Raw genomic sequence first — 17,160 nt, 5'->3', positions numbered from 1 at the left:
AAAAAAAGTTAATAGACCGGATCTACTAATGATTCAACACGACAAAAATGTCATTCAACTCCTTATATGCATTATTGTCATTAAATGACAATTTTTACATTTTCGTGTGGTTTGGGTTACAACAATAGAAGATAAAGAGAACCTGCGCAGAAAAAAATATCAGCTAAACATTTCTAACAAACAGGTCAAAAGCTGCAACTGAAAGTCCATTTCGAAAAATTATTGTTATTGAAATATAAAAAAAGAAGGTGTAGTATGGTGTGACAACTCTCCACAAAAACAAAATCGAACATGAATTAACAACTAGAGGTAACCATACAACCTTCATCAATGAACAAAGACTATTTTACCCATTTGTTTTGTATTTTGAGTTGAAGAATGCTTTTCCGTGCAGGTTTTGTATATCGGAAAGAACACACATTCCCAATTTAAAACAAACAAGTCAGACAAATGAAAAAGAAAATAATACAAGTTATCTTCCAAAATAAATTCACCACCATCTTAGTTATCATTGACTTACCACTATTTTGGGTGACTCCGGTGAGAACTAGTGTGGTTTCTTCATACAATAGTGTCACCAGAGTCCCATAAAAAGTACAGACGACAATAAACAAAGTTTTCATCCTGTAATCTGAAAGTTATAAACAAGGTCAAGAATCATACAAAGTCATATTAATTTAAAAATAGACTTAAAAGATGAATTAACTTCGTATGCTATAATATACGATTAATAGATATAAGGAGCTGTGGTATGAGACAACTCTTCATCCAAGTCAAAATTTGTAAAAGTAAACCATTATAGGTCAAAGTATGGTCTTAACAGGGAGCCTTACGCTCATACCGAACAGCAAGCTATAAAGGGCCACAACAATGACATGTGTAAAGCCAAATAAACGAGAAAACAAATGGTCTAATCTATATAAAAAACGAGAAACGAAAAACCAAATCATCAAACGACTTCTGAACAACAGATTCCTGACTTAGGACAGGTGCAAACAAATGCGGCGTGTTAAAACGTTTTGATAGGTACCAAACTTTACCTGAAACAACAGTGTAACATCACAACATAGTGAGACACACTAAAAAATATCAATAGAAATGTCTTCACTCAATAAAAAAACATATAAACACAATTGAACATACACTGAACGAATGAATTTGATCTATGACACATTGTTAGTAAAAAATCAATAAAATGAGGGGTTAATAGATAAAGGCAACAGCAGTATACCACTGTGAGATGTAAACAATTTCAGAAAAAACAACCTTGAACAAACAAAAAAACGCTAAATAGATTAATGTACACAGGTATATGAAAATAGTTTTGTTGTAAAGTATACAGTTTAAATAAAGAACAGAATTCTTTCTGTTCATAGTACTAAGAAGTGAAAATCTATAGTCATAACCAACAAGACTTATCAAAGCTGGTATACATTACAACATAGAGAGATGAGACATAACTCTTAAAAAGTAAACATTAAATAACTCAAAAGCATTACAAATTGTAAAAACAGGTCAAATTAACAAGAAAGTTCGATATGAGCGAACTCGCAATTGTATCTACATAAGAAACTGCCTGTACCAAGTCAGGAATAAGACAGTTGTTATCCATTCGTTCGATTTGTTTGAGCTTTGGATTTTTCCATTTGATTAGGGACTTTCATTTTTGAATTTTCCTCAGAGTTCAGTATTTTTGTGAGTTTACTTTTTACTGACAGCTATTTAAAAGCCAAAAACAATTGATAATAAAAAAAAAACATGCCCCAGAGACTAAAACAGATCCCAGTTAAAGAAGACATGACTTGTGCAATGCCAAAAGTAAAAGTATTGACAGGCATTGATTATATGATTTTTGAAAAAAAAGATTTTTTTTTAATTAAGGAAAACTGCACTTGATAATTATGATCAAATAAACAATATAGGAAATAAACACCCATTTATCTATCACAATGCCACAATAGCGAAAACAAACAATTAAATATGTTTACATACTTTTCTATGCTTAACTGTCCCTATTTGACCATTCAACACCCATTGTTAACGGTTGGTAAAAATGCATATGCTAAATTTGATTTACAACAAGTAGCGAATAATTGACAGAAATATTGACCTTCTTCTGCATTTATCAAAACCATAGGTACAAGACGAAATTTTGTATCATATGTAAAAAGTCAAAAGTTTGAAAAAGCATCCGATACCTGTTGTCTTAAATAAAGTCAACGGTAGTAAACCGCTGTTCGAAATTCATAAATCGATTGAGAAAAAAAAACAAATTCGGGTCAGAAACGAAAACTGACAGAAACACATCAAATATAAGAGGAGAACAACGACACAACACTAAAAGGCAACATACACAGAAACGAACTATAATATAACATTGGCCATTTTTCCTGACTTGATACAGGACATTTTAAGAAAAAATGGTAGGTTGAACCTTAAAGTTTATGCATACCTTTTGTATGTTCCTGTGACAAGATTAATATTGGAGGTTAGCATAGGATCATATCAGTAATAAGTCCTATATAAATGAAATTGATTGCAACTCTGTCATAGAAAAGTGAAAAATACCAACATGATATAGCATGGTTATATTTTGTCATTAAAAATTCTAATATCAAATAAAATAGTAGATTCGGCTAAATATACTCCATAAGTGGGAACATTTTTTTATACAAAAAAAGTTCACAGTTGAAAAAACAGTCATCTCTTCTGTCTTGAAGTTTGGTCCTCCATCAACTTTACAAGTTGTCGATGTTTACATGTGGTTTAATATATGGAGCGGTCTTTAATATACCATTACGTGGTATATCAAATAAAGTTCAATGTGATAGCCTGATTAACACACTGCTATTTAACTTTGAAATCAAATGATAAGACATTCCAATAGGAATGCCAATTGTCTCAGTTATGAAGAAAGTCCATCTCAAGCAAAACTTGAGTTGACAAAATATCCAACATTCTGGTGGCATCAGTTTCAGTAACATTTTGCCAGAATTAGTATCAAATTAATATACTTCTTAATATTTTTTGTTAATAATGTTTAGCAAGCATAGTAGTTGAAGTTAGCACCAATCCACATTATCGCCTTTACATTAATTCAAAACATAGCTGTAGTCAATATAATCGGAATGAATATTTTGGTCGATATCTGTTTTAAGGTTAATTTTTATAAAATAAGTTTTAAATACAAAAATGAAATTTATAATTAGAATTTAAAACTATTCCTAGACATGGTACTAAGTATCCGGAAATTACATATGAGGAAGTACTTGATCAGCATCATATGATTGTTTGGAGCCTTTTGTGTTGATGTCCGAACACATGATTACTCTTTATAGTTGATTTATCAGCAAGTAAGTATATAATTTACTCCTTATCAATTTCTAAATTTCTTTAAGCTATTTTAGCAACAGAACAACACTTACTATTGCAGATGAAAAGAGTGAATTAGGTTTCATTTTGATTGTTGACACGAGACTGAAAGAGAATATAGTCGAAAAAATGTATCTTTAAGGAAATGAACATAAGATGGTTAAAATACGAGTTCAGTTGTAAACAACCACGGTTATTCGGACGTGGTAGGTTGTTGTAGGTAAAGATCTGTATACCATATTGTTTAAAACCGACATAATTCAAAAGAGATGATCACGGTTTGGTGATATTTTTATAGATTATTATGCTAGCAGCTATTGTTGTGACCGACGTCCAAGACTGTCGCCACCAAAAATAAACCACAACGGAATTAACATGTGTATGATGTATGATATACAAACGACCATTTTTTCAGTTCCGATCTCACTGTTTTTGGATTGAATGTCACATACGATTTCTCTCGACAAATTTATACAGGGAAAATATTTTCTGATACATATGTAATATTTCTCTAATTTGTATTATTTTTTTTTTATTTTCCTCTTTGAAAAAGAAAGATATTTTTTTTTTTATAGAAATCGGCTAAAAATCTTTAGAGAAATATATTTCACCACTCGTGTATTACGATATTTCTCCAATTTGAACAGTTAATTCTCTCTCGCTTTAAATATTAAAATTTACCTGTCTCGTTTGAAGAAATACCGTAACACACTTGATTCAATGGTGGAATATATATATAATGTATCGAGAAGACAAGACTAAATCGCGAAATTATCATTTCATTTATTTGCAGTGATATTACAATTATCACTTAACATTACTATAAAAAAATCAAATAACGTAAATTACATCTTCTTTGCGATTATTTTGTACTTTTAATCTAGATTTTTCTTTTTACCAGATTGTGGATGGTGTGATGAATTTCTTCTTCGTGACAGCAATTTTCCTGTTGACTTCCATAGCTACGTAAGTTATAAAATATATTTTATGCAGATACACATCTGTCACTCGCCGTTAAATACATTTTCCGCTCATTGTTGCAGGCCATATGGTGGCCTATAATTTCTAAATACCACTTTATTTTAAAAGTGGCGGATAGTTGTTTCGTTTCATTAGGCACATTTGAATTTTTGTATGCTTATGATTAATTATTTGATCTATTGGCGTTACTTTTTAACTTTTTGATATCACAAAATGGTGTGTTCCTTTTTTTCTCTCAATATAATAAAATTAGTTCATGAAAACTATAAAAAGTGTGAAGTGTGTTATCCTCTCCATAAGTATACATATTTGAATAAATGTTGATCTTGCATTGCCGTCTGTCTGTCTGTCTGTCAGACTGGATGGCTTAATGGCTGCTTAGATATATGATTACAGGAAGGAAGGATATTTTCTTTATTCCGATATCAAACCAAGCCAAATTCCCTCAATGTCATGGCTGAGACGAATGTGATTGCACAAAATCAAGTAGTAGTACTAGTTTGCAAACGTATAATTTTGTTTTATAGTTAATACATATATGGTGATAAATTGAAATTATTTGTAATAGAAAGTTCAAATAGTCGACTTATAATAAAAAGGTATTGTTATTCTATATTAACAACTTCCCCAGCATGTCAGCATTCGTATTCTCTAATTAAGTTTTGAATATTCGTTTTAGAACCTACAGTGCTAGATGGGATCACTTCATATTCGCACAAGAATGGCCTCAAACAGCTTGCACGATGGGCAAGAAAGAAGAGGTATTCCTCTTATATGTAAATAAAACCGAATATGTCTCAATACGTGTATTCATTACACAGGGGAGAGGGAAAACTACATAAGGGTTTTGTATTGGACTAAGTTCTGAACTCATAGAACCCCATCTATTATTTTATATGCAATGTTTTCTTTCTAATAAAAAAATCTGACGATTTCAATTTATTTCAATGATTAAATGTAGTTGTGAAAAATATTGAAAAGAAGCATCACCTATGCACTGCTCCAAACATATGATTGTGTTTGTAATAACACGAACATTGCATATAGAATTAGGGTTATATGATTGAAATATATATATAACACAGCCAACAATATATGACAAGAAAGATTATAAAGATCTTCAATATTGAAGAGGGAGACCTAATGATTATGTAGTTAAACTTGTTTTTTTTAACTTGACAGTATTTTTAGAGCAGAATTATTTTTGTTTGTTTGTAGAATTTCTCGACACCGAACAGTTGAAGAAAAATAATACAAATGGCTTAGGCCAGGTGAAAATCAGCGTAATGATGTTGTTTTCTCAAATCAGCTCATCTCGACTATAACTACTCCAAAACATGTGACGCGATTATCACTGCAAGTTGTCTTACTCATTCAACCGAGAGAAAAAGAAACTAAACAATTGTGAGAAGTTAACTTATTTTCCAGAACAAGAAATTAGTAGTTAATTCACATGTATGAAGCAGTCTGAACCATAAATAACGCTGCAATATGACTGAGCATTGGTTAATCTAGTTATATATTTAAAAAAAAAATGCACAGTGAACATGTTAATGTAAAATGTCCGTTATTATAAAGGCACGAAATATGAACAACTTCTTCTAATTAAGTTTCAGGGGTTATACCACCATTGATTTCTCTGTCAGTCTTACTGGACATAATCTTTATTTGTTTCAAATCAATGTATACTTCGAACGAGTTTAGTTTCATCCTGTGCAGTACTACAGTGAACACTATAATTGCTTACATCCACTTCATTTTAACTTGATGGGTAGTGGTGTCATTGGCAATCATATCACATCTCTTTATTTTTATATTTCACATTACATCTGATCGCTTATAAGAGAAAAAAACATCACCGGTAGTAAATTAACTCATTAACTGGTCGTATTTTATTTACAATGTGAGCACCACATTTAAACTTCAAATTAATGAAATTTGGATGAACAATTTTGTCTTTTCCTGATGAGTTTATTTGTATCATGTAAAACAAGAGTATATTACGTTTATAGCAACATATCTTTTTGAGCAGTCCTCGAGTTGTTCTAGATTTTCAAGATAAACAGAGCAAATAGTTATATTTACTTATTCCGGTGCCAGCGATATGACGAAGTGCAATTTTGCAGCTTCATCCATGCAATTGCAATTTTTAAAGGAGGGATTTCAGAAAGGGTAGGTGTTTTATGACAAAACGTATTATTGACACCTAAACACAATTAACAATACATACGATTTTGTGTGAAGAACTTATCAATAGATTTGTGAAAACATTATGAAAACTTTAATTCAACCGCCATGTATTGTCTTTGGTCAAGATAGTGTAGAAGTTTACAAGAATTTGATAGATTTTAATTGTAGCATAAGTGTAACGATTCTATCCTATCCTCTAAAAAGTGGAGGGGAAGGGATTGAAGTGTAACCCTAGGATAGAGAAGATGGAGTTTAAGTTTTGTAAAATATGTTGTTTTTCAAATTTTTCATTAAAAATAGTTCAAACATAAACATGAAATCAATTTCAGCCTTTTCCTTTACAGCACAAAACATGCTCAATTCCTGCTTACATCAATTCGTTCATTATTCACGGACTGTGGTAAGCTAAAATAGTTATCTGGATTATAATTTAATACGCCAGACGCGCGCTTCGTCTACATAAGACTCATCAGTGACGCTCATATCAAAACAGCTAAACATTTCACAGTATATACCAGATGAGCGTGATAATTCCCGCAAAATGTTTTAGAACCAACATACATTAAAGATATTTATTTGTTGACGTCTTAATAACATCATAGTAGTTTTTGTTCGTAGTGTTAAGTTTATAATAAGAATATGTTAAATTTGACAGATAATTAAAAGAATGTAAAAAGCATTTGATATTTTGATTGATAGTCAGGTAGATTTCTTTTTCTTTCAGATTGCCTCCCCATTAAAATTACATCAATAAAAACAAGAAAATTTTTAAATTCATTGCAATATATTCATGAAGATAGCATACTCTTTAGGTCAAACGATAATGTATTATTTGGTATAGTATAAGGGGCATGGTCCTCCTTATGCAACAACATGCATAAATAATGCACAGACCTAGAAATCTGAACCTAACGCTAACTTGTTGTCCCTTTTCAAATCTGATGTCAGACACAGAGGAGACCTAGAGTTTGTTTTTTTTATTAGTGACAAACACCCACGCTGAAATGTCTATAAAAGGTTTTACACTAAATAATGTTGCATTTTGAAAATTCTCACCTGCTTGAACCTCGCTCATTTAAAGATATATACATACAAAGGATGTTTTAGAGAACATGGATGAAACACTTACCACCGGACTTTGAGAAACCAGACATACTCAATTCATCTTAAAAAGTATGATGATTTTTTTTTAATTGCAGGCCGTCCTTGGGATCAAAAGAAGGGCCAAAGAATTGTAAATCAGTTCCTTTCGTTATGAGCAAGATAAAGGTAATGATAACTATAATTCAACATCCATAAAAAGACATTTTCTAAATGAGGAGTCATGTGTTAATCTGTTTATTAAGCCAATATGAGTGTGTCAAAAAAAATGGACAAGGCTCCATGATGAGGACCGTACCTTGACCTACAATGGTTTACTTGTATAAATTGTGACTTGGATGGAGAGTTTTCTCATTGGCATTCATACCACATCTTCCTATATCTATTGAATATTAACAGAAACATATATGTTTGTCTCCAATTACTAAACAAATCGGAAACCAGGGCCAACAAGAGTTTCAAGTCAAAATGCTAATTGAAAGCCAAGGATCTCTAGATGAATATAATATTTTGTAATTTTGTTGTATGTGGTTGTGTTTTGAACCAAATTGATGAGTTCAAACCTTTCCAACAGATTTCTACATGCAGTTATTTCTTTTGTTGCGTTCTTACACGACTGTTCCAGGTTAGAAAGATTGGGCGCTTATATAAATTGAGATCTCCGCCATATTCTTTGCGAATAAGAAGAATGTGGTGAACCAAGAACCGATAAAGTAGAGGTTGTCGTTGTTCGTTCATTGTTGCAAATCAAGAAAGGGACATGTTTTGCTGTTTATTTTATATTTAATTCAAGTCAGATTCCTAGAGTATATTTCTGTAGCTTGAATATAACTTGTAAAGGTAAATTTTCTAAACGTTGTCTATCAAATAGAAACAAAACTATTCATAAGATTATTGGGAAAAGTCTGCAATTATTGCCCCAAAGAATTTCTACATTTTTAAGGAGAAAACTAAATGGTTAAACTATTTCATCAAATTTCCAGTTAGTATGCATTGCATATCTATCTTGTTCATTGAGACGAAAAGTTTATAAGGGTTACAGCAAACATTTTTATATAGAGATTTTTCGTAACAACCATTTGAATCGGTACCTACTTGAAAAATACTCTTTCAAATAGATGATTTATATAATTGTTCATTCAAAATAAATTTCGATACGTTATGTTGCCACAGAAGACAACCTATAGACTGCACCACAAAAATCGATTTAGACATGCTTAGGATCAAACCAAAGTACTTGAACACGGTATAGGTTCCATTTTATGTTTCTCATACTTGCACCTTTGTAATTGTAGAATATAACAGATGAATTACAGCATGCTTGGCCCAACATTTTCAAAAAATCTCGTCCTTCTGATTTCTGGTAAGATATTTATTATATTTACTAATTATCATGATGATTTTACCAAAAAATATGTGTTCCTGTTGAAAGAACCGGCACCCCTCCCTGTCGATCTTTTCTTATTTTCATATGAGTCGGAGTATCTTCAGACACTTGTTAAAAACAAGAAGATCTAAGAAGTCATTTAATTTTTAAAATGATTTCTGATTAAGATATTCTCAATAACCAGAAGTTCAGGAAACAACAGACACGGCTTACTCTGTCATATTTTCAGACTTAAATCAAGAGTTTTATATAAGAAGTCATCTCAGTATCAGGTAAATGAAAAGATTTTCTTTTTGAAATTATCAATTTTCTCCACCTTTGTAGCAAATTCCCAACTCCACTTGAATATGGGATATACATTTCCCAATTTATTCGGTATTTATGAGCTTGATACGGCTACTCATACTTCATAAAAAGACAACTACGCTGAACAGAAAGTTGTTGAAACAGGCTTATGGATAAGTGGGTCTCTTCCGTTTTCGTAAACAGCTGATTGGAAGATATCAATACCTCGTTCATAAATATTCTATTTCGGTACTTAAACATCCCGTCAATGTGTTTGTATTGTCTTTCATTTTTTGCTGGTTTGTTTTGTATATACGACTTTTTGTTTTTCTTTGGTTCTTATAACGTGACTCTGTACTTTAAAAGATCCCGCCAGTATGATATTGTTCTATTTTATGTCATTATGATATGTTTCTATTATGAATTGCAAAATATGTTGAAACACAAACGCCAAATTATTCAATCGCGTAATGGAATGAACTATTTGTGGATTCTTACAAATTCTATATAACTTTTGGACTATTTTAAATCTCGGTCTATTTCTGAAATTAATTTTTACATACTTTTGAATTTTTAATCCTGTATGCTAACATTGCCTATGTGAAATTTTAAAATTGTTTGTATGTACATTGGACGACAAATATATGTGACGCATGAAATTTTCTGACGTCGAATCAGACACGCAGATCAATGAATGTGTTTGTAGATAAAAGAGGGACGAACGATACCAAAGGGACAGTCAAACTCATAAATTTAAAACAAATTGACAACACCATGGCTAAAAATGAAAAAGACAAACAAAAAACAGCACACATGACACAACATAGAAAACTAAAGAATAAACAATACGAACCCCACCAAAAAAGTAGGGGTGATGTCAGGTGCTCCGGAAGGGTAAACAGATCCTGCTCCACATGTGGCACCCGTCGTGTTGCTTATGTGATAACAAATCCGGTAAATAGTCTAATTCGGTAGGTCACATTCATGAAAGGGAAGGGGATTGTAGTTACGACGTAAGGAACATATCCGATATCATTTGTGAAACGGTTATTCAATAACGGTCAACCAACTCGTGATGGCGTCCGTAAAATTTACGAAGGAATGATTTCAACTTCACCATTTGGAACTCTTGGTTTAATAGCTTCCTTGTGAGCAACAACCCTCAATCAAAAAAATCATGATAGGAAATGCAAGCACGAGAATATCGTATCAATTGGGAGATATTACCCCCGTATGCAGGGGCTGCTGGAATGTTGCTACTTAGAAATGGAAAGTTCACAATTGGAAAGCTGAAATCATCTCTTTTGTCGTAAAGTTTTGTTTTCAACCGACCCTCATTGTAAATTTCTAGATGTAAGTCAAGATATGAGGCCGACTTAACTGTATCTGTAGTATCCTTTATCGCTAGCTCGATGGGATAGATGCGTTCCACATAGTCACATAGATGTTGTTGTGTCCTGTTAAATAGTTCCTTTGAAAAATTGTTACACGATGATGACTGCTGTACCCATAGTTTGGCTATTTTATTTATCATGTCTGTTTAGTTGTAAATATAACGGAATTCGACGAGACTGTCATCAAAGTGAAAGGGTTAGCGCTATAAAACCAGGTTTAATCCACCATTTTCTACATTTGAAAATGCCTGTACCAAGTCAGGAATATGACAGTTCTTGTCCATTCGTTTTTGATGTATTTTGTTATTTGATTTTGCCATGTGATTGTGGACTTTCCGATTGGATTTTTCTCTGAGTTTAGTATTTTTGAGATTTTCCTTTTTTTCAACGTCACAAATAATAAATCATTTTATAACATTTCCCAGTTAAATAAAAACCGATAGTTTCATATGTGAAATAAACGTGGTTATTTCACTCTCTGACGTCATACATAAATAAGCGTTGTCAAGACGTCGATTACGTCGGATCAAAACAAATTGTGAATGCGTAGGTAAAGAATATAGTTCCTTCCATTTTCTAAATTAATTTCATAAAAAAAGCCGTTTGCCAATGTAATAAAAATAATAACTGATCAAAGAATTCAAATTCAGAAAAATATTCAACTCGTGATCGAACAACACTTATAATTAACTCATGCGCTACGCGCATTCGTGAATTATTGTGTTATTCGGTCACTCGTTTAATATTTTTCTCTATTTGAATTCTTTGATTAGTTATTCTATAAATTTGAAGTATAGATTCTAAGTACTGTCAATGTTAATCATCATGATAACTTTTTATGGTGTTCTTTTATTCGTCTTGGTGAATCTTTAACATTTACTGCTTAGTCGGTAATATCCGTTTGATGCGTCTCGTTATTTATACATACATCCATTATTTTGTTGTGCTCTTGTCATTTTTTGTATTTTTCTCCTTCATTTTTGATTATGGGTTTTTTCTTAATGCCATTTTGTTTTTCTTTTTTGGAAAATTTGTTTGTTTTAATATTGATTAAGATTATAACACAATGTTGACTACTGTTTCTTTGGTGTTGACTTTTTTTCCTATTATGCCTGGATTTTTTTCACGCACTGTTGTCACTATTACAGTCTTTCATTTGGCTGTCATATAAGTGAGGTTTAGTTAGCTATTTTCTGTACCAAGTCAGGAATATTGCAATTGTTTTCCAGGCCTTTGATGCATTTGAGCTTTTGATTTTGCCATCTGATATGGTTCTTTCCGTTTTGAATTTTCCTTGGAGTTCATATTAAGATAAGTTCATAAGACGTGTCACGGTACTTGTCTATCCCAAATTCATGTATTTGGTTTTGATGTTATATTTGTTATTTTCGTGGGATTTTTTCTGATGCTTGGTCCGTTTCTGTTTGTGTTACATTGTAGTGTTGTGTCGTTGTTCTCCTCTTATATTTAATACGTTTTCCTTAGTTTTAGTTTGTTTCCCCGATTTTGTTTTTTGTCCATGGATTTATGAGTTTGAACAGCGGTATACTACTGTTGCCTTTATTCATATTAAGATAAACGCCACAAGTTTTGCTACTCAAAGAGTTGAAAAAAATACGCGTTTGAATATACCATACTATATATCATAAAAACATGGACAAGTAGTAATCAGTAGAGATCTACCGTTGCAAAGTTTCAAAAACTTTGAATTTGTGCCTGTTTTGCTACACTATCACAGTGTTTTTATCTGAAACTCACAATAAAGCCTTCAACATGGAACAAAAAATCTTTCACTTATCTACAAGTGTAAGATGACACGTAAATCCCATCAGAAACTTTAATATGTTGATTTTAACTTTGTATGAATGCAGGAAACATGAATGGAACACACATGGAACATGTGCCTTAAGTCTGATTACAACTGGAACAGAATATCTGTTCTTTAGGAAAGCACTCGATTTAATGAAAACATACAATGCGTCAAAGTAAGTTTTAGACTTAATAATATAATATCAAAAGTTTACAATGTGAAACGATGAAAACAAAACTGGACAAAATATATTTAAGGAAAGACAACCGGTGCTATTTTCAAAGTTTCATTCGACACATCCCTAAAATATGAATAGTATTATTTTATGACACTTTTAGTCCGTTTGAAAAACTGAATTAAAATCACAAATAACAATATCGATTCATGGCATTTAATTTTTGTCAGATAAATTGATAAAAGACTTTTTGTTGCTAAACGTAAATTGGCGAGTATGTCATGCATATTTCGCTTGTTTATCCTGTCTATTTAAGACGAGGGCCTGTTTCAAAACAATTGATGAATTCGAACATTATAAATTGCGGTGAAAACGGGAAAATGCGATTGATTTAAAATGCCACTTTGTACAAACGAAATCGAATTAGAAATAAAAGAAAAATGCTATACACAATATAATCAAATTTAGTATTGTCTTAATGGTTATTATTTCAATGTTTATCTAATCACCATCTTTCATTAAGCATCAAAGAAACAAAAATGTAAATACAACACAAATCAATAGACCAAAAATAACATAATGATTAACGTTCATTATAGATTCCTGAATAAAGTGAATATTACACCAAATGACACAACACCTTATGTTGTAAGTATCATATGAGGAAATAATACAAAGACACATTTTTCCATTATTTTTATGTTTTTATTTCGACCTAAAAAAATCATTTAATTAAATGCATATTTTATGAATTTGAAGAGGTACGGTAAATCCTATCTTTGCCACTGGCCCGACATCTCTGATGGTTTATTCTTATTTATTATATAAATGATATACAAGGAGCCACGATAGAGAACCTCAGTACTTTCAGCGAAAGGGGATGGGATATATCAGTTTTTACCCTAGTAATGAATAATTGAATTTTGAATGTAACGCGTCTTCTGATTGGCTGACGTTATTTTGTTATCAGCCCATAGACATAGTTTAGTCATGTAACCGTGACGTCATCAACGTTTTTTCATGGTTTTCTACGGTTTAAAATGGATTTTAGAATTCAATTATAAGAAATGACTGTAATATTTTTCTGTCTAATCGAAATAACATTAAAAAAATTGTGGTGCACACTGTTAAATAACCTGCTACGCGCATTATTCAGTGTGCACTAAATTTTGTATGTAATTTCTTCATAGACATAAAAAATATTACAGTCATTCCTTAATTAAAGAAGCGTTTTTCATATAACATTCCTGAATTAGCTTCTATATGTTATTCATTCAAGTAACTCAAAATAAACATCTCCATCAACTTGTCAATAAATCGTTATCATATAAAAAAGAATATGTGGTATGATTGCCGATAAAACAACTCTCCACAAGAGACCGAAATGACACAGAAATTAACAACTATATCAAATCAAATAAAATCAAATCAAATATGTGTATTTCCTAATCAAAGGGTCCTTATAGGCATATCAATTACAAACAAATAAATCATAATAGACAAAACACAAATACATGTTAAGAAACAATATGAAACTAAACATTATAATATGATTCATATAAAAACAAAAGAACAGTATATATATATATATATATATATATATATATATATATATATATATACAATATTGTCAGTTCGGCAAAATACGATAACTCTTCACCAAATTTTATCATATATTATCAAATATCACCATACGGCGTTAAACAATAATCGAAGCCAATACCGCATAGTCAGCTATAAAAGACCCCAAAATGACAATGTAAAACAATAGTTCCCTAGCAATGGGTCTCACAATTTACCGTCTGGTTAAAGTTTACCTATCTTGAAATGTTTCCACAAATGTCACAGTCATTCATATTTTACCATCATTTTGTTAATTTTTTTTACAGACTAAAACAATTGAAAACATCCTTCAAAAGAAACTAGGAGTAATGCCAAATTTACAGTGTTACAGATATAAGGTAATAATAATAAATCTTTTGTTTCCTTTACTTAAGATTTTATTATTTGTTTTAATTTGCAAGTCCATAAAGAGTCATGTTCGGGGCCTTTACAGCTTGTTTGATGTGAGCCAAGGCTCCGTGTTAAAGACATTAGTTTCGCCTATAATGGTTAACGTTTGCAAATTCTGACTTGGATGGAGAGTTCTCTCATTTGCAATCATACCACATCTTCGTATATCTACCAGAAGGTTCTATTGAATAGTTATCAAAGGTACCAGGATTATAATTGAGTACGCCAGACGCGCGTTTCGTCTACATAAGACTCATCAGTGACGCTCATATCAAAATATATATAAAGCCAAACAAGTGCAAAGTTGAAGAGCATTGAGGATCCAAAATTCCAAAAAGTTGGATCCTTCCCTAACACAAGAGTTGTTAATGTAGTTTAATATGCTATTTGCACATATTTTAATAGTGTTTTGTACATTACAGTCCCTGTCAGGTAAAAGAAAAACTGACTTGGCAGAAATAAGAATATGTATGGACAAACAGTTTAAACTTATCAAATGTCCTCAAGATGACTCGACGCTATACTGGAGCAGACTATCTCAAACACAATCTTGTCGTGGAGGAGAGATATATATTCCTGAGATTAAAAGAAACTAATCCACTCAAAGAGAACAACAAATATACGATTAAGCTAAATCTTATGCAATTGCAATGTTGTTATGCATAGGGTATATGATTTGTTGAATAAATAGACAAGATAAATTTAGCTAACCATACATACGATTTTTCATTTGTGTATTCTATAAACAAACAGTAAAGTGTTCTTTGTATATACTGTATATAGATTGATTGGTATATTATAAGCTTGTGACACAATAAAATTGAGAAAGGAAAGGAGGAATGTGTCAAAGAGACAGCAACCCGACCATAGAGTAGACAGCAGCCAAAGGCCACCAAAGGGTCTTCAATATAGGGAGAAACTCCCCCAACCGGAGGCGTCCTTCAGCTGGTCCCTTAAAAATATATATACTAATACAGTGATAATGGACGTCATACTAAACTCCAGATTATACACAAGAAACTAAAATAAAAAATCATACAAGACTTACAAAGGCCAGAGGCTCCTGACTTGGGACAGGCGCAAAATTGTGGCGGGGTTAAACATGATAATGAGATAACAACCCTACCCCTATACCTCTAGCCAATGTAGAAAAGTAAACGCATAACATTAAAGCACATTAAAATTCAGTTTAAGAGAAATCCGAGTCCGATGTCAGAAGACGTATCAAAAGAAAATAAATAAAATGACAATTATCCTTAAATAACAACAGACAACATGCAGACTTCTTATACGTTCAGGTATTTCACATCCAATTTTTTATGGAAATATTCTTTATAAAGCACAAAGGTGTCAGTATTCACCTCAAAAACTAACAAAACCTTTGAATAGACTTATTAAGAAGGGATTTAGTTACTATACTGTTGTCAGGTCATTAAAGATTGCATATTTTGGCGTTAATACTGATTCACTTATAGGGTCTTTGCATCGGAACTAAACACATTTATTCAAAAACCATTGTTGGCATGACACGGGTTATGTTCTTCTCATATATGTTATGATGGTATGATACTAAACCCCTAACGGGAAGGATTGTGCCTGATGTTCATATGATGAAATCATAATCTTTCAGTCAGTTTATTTGAAGTCTGGAGCTGGCATGTCAGTTAACTGCTAGTAGTCTGTTGTTATTTATGTATTATTGTCATTTTGTTTATTTTCTTTGGTTACATCTTCTGACATCAGACTCGGACTTCTCTTGAACTGAATTTTAATGTGCGTATTGTTATGCGTTTACTTTTCTACATTGGCTAGAGGTACAGGGGGAGGGTTGAGATCTCACAAACATGTTTAACCCCGCCGCATTTTTGCGCCTGTCCCAAGTCAGGAGCCTCTGGCCTTTGTTAGTCTTGAAGTATTTTAATTTTAGTTTCTTGTGTACAATTTGGAAATTAGTATGGCGTTCATTATCACTGAACTAGTATATATTTGTTTAGGGGCCAGCTGAAGGACGCCTGTGAATAGTAGGCACAATCCCTCCCGTTAGGGTAGTATTTTTGTATGAATTTATAAAAAAAGAATAAGACCATTATAAATTATTTTATTAAGTTCGCTCAGCCAGGTGCTATTAGTAAACTCTATATAATAAAACTGCATACAAATTTACACCATTTTATACATGAAAAAAATCTATCGTTAATATTTTGGTAAATAAAATTCATCCAATTATCTTTTTAGCAGATTTTTTTGTCGGTAATAAAAGAGTGTTGAGTTTTTTTAACACATAATTTTATTTGTTTCTGCAAAAGTACTTTATCCACATGGTCGATTTTCCCAAGCTATTTTAATTTGTTATGAGGCTGACATACAAGCTGTCTTGCACTCATCAATGTCAAGGTAGTTGTTGGCATTCCCATCACAACCGCCATAAATAAACACTTTACACATTCCTGAT

The 17,160-nt window shown here is 31.8% G+C and overlaps 1 protein-coding gene across 1 annotated transcript; it reads left to right on the top strand.

Moving 5' to 3' along the window:
• Positions 1–3,257: 3,257 nt before the first annotated feature.
• On the top strand, positions 3,258–15,423 carry LOC143068721 (ribonuclease Oy-like). Its single transcript, XM_076242981.1, has 10 exons — positions 3,258–3,353; positions 4,274–4,338; positions 5,033–5,114; positions 6,888–6,943; positions 7,743–7,812; positions 8,940–9,007; positions 12,582–12,695; positions 13,295–13,343; positions 14,585–14,656; positions 15,131–15,423. The coding sequence occupies exons 2-10, from the start codon at positions 4,289–4,291 to the stop codon at positions 15,302–15,304; spliced, it is 735 nt and encodes a 244-aa protein (XP_076099096.1). The 5' UTR covers positions 3,258–3,353; positions 4,274–4,288; the 3' UTR covers positions 15,305–15,423.
• Positions 15,424–17,160: the final 1,737 nt, after the last annotated feature.

This window comes from Mytilus galloprovincialis, chromosome 3 (assembly GCF_965363235.1).
Source record: "Mytilus galloprovincialis chromosome 3, xbMytGall1.hap1.1, whole genome shotgun sequence".
NCBI classification, from domain to species: domain Eukaryota; kingdom Metazoa; phylum Mollusca; class Bivalvia; order Mytilida; family Mytilidae; genus Mytilus; species Mytilus galloprovincialis.
This window is presented reverse-complemented; position numbering and strand designations above follow the sequence as displayed.

What these genes read in the sequence shown, in the direction of transcription:
- LOC143068721 (XM_076242981.1), top strand. Translation starts at nt 4,289, where the DNA reads ATGAATTTCTTCTTCGTGACAGCAATTTTCCTGTTGACTTCCATAGCT. An exon ending in CGATGGGCAAGAAAGAAGAG is followed by an intron (nt 5,115 to 6,887) that starts GTATTCCTCTTA and finishes TTTCCTTTACAG; the next exon opens with CACAAAACATGCTCAATTCC. An exon ending in ATGACACAACACCTTATGTT is followed by an intron (nt 13,344 to 14,584) that starts GTAAGTATCATA and finishes TTTTTTTTACAG; the next exon opens with ACTAAAACAATTGAAAACAT.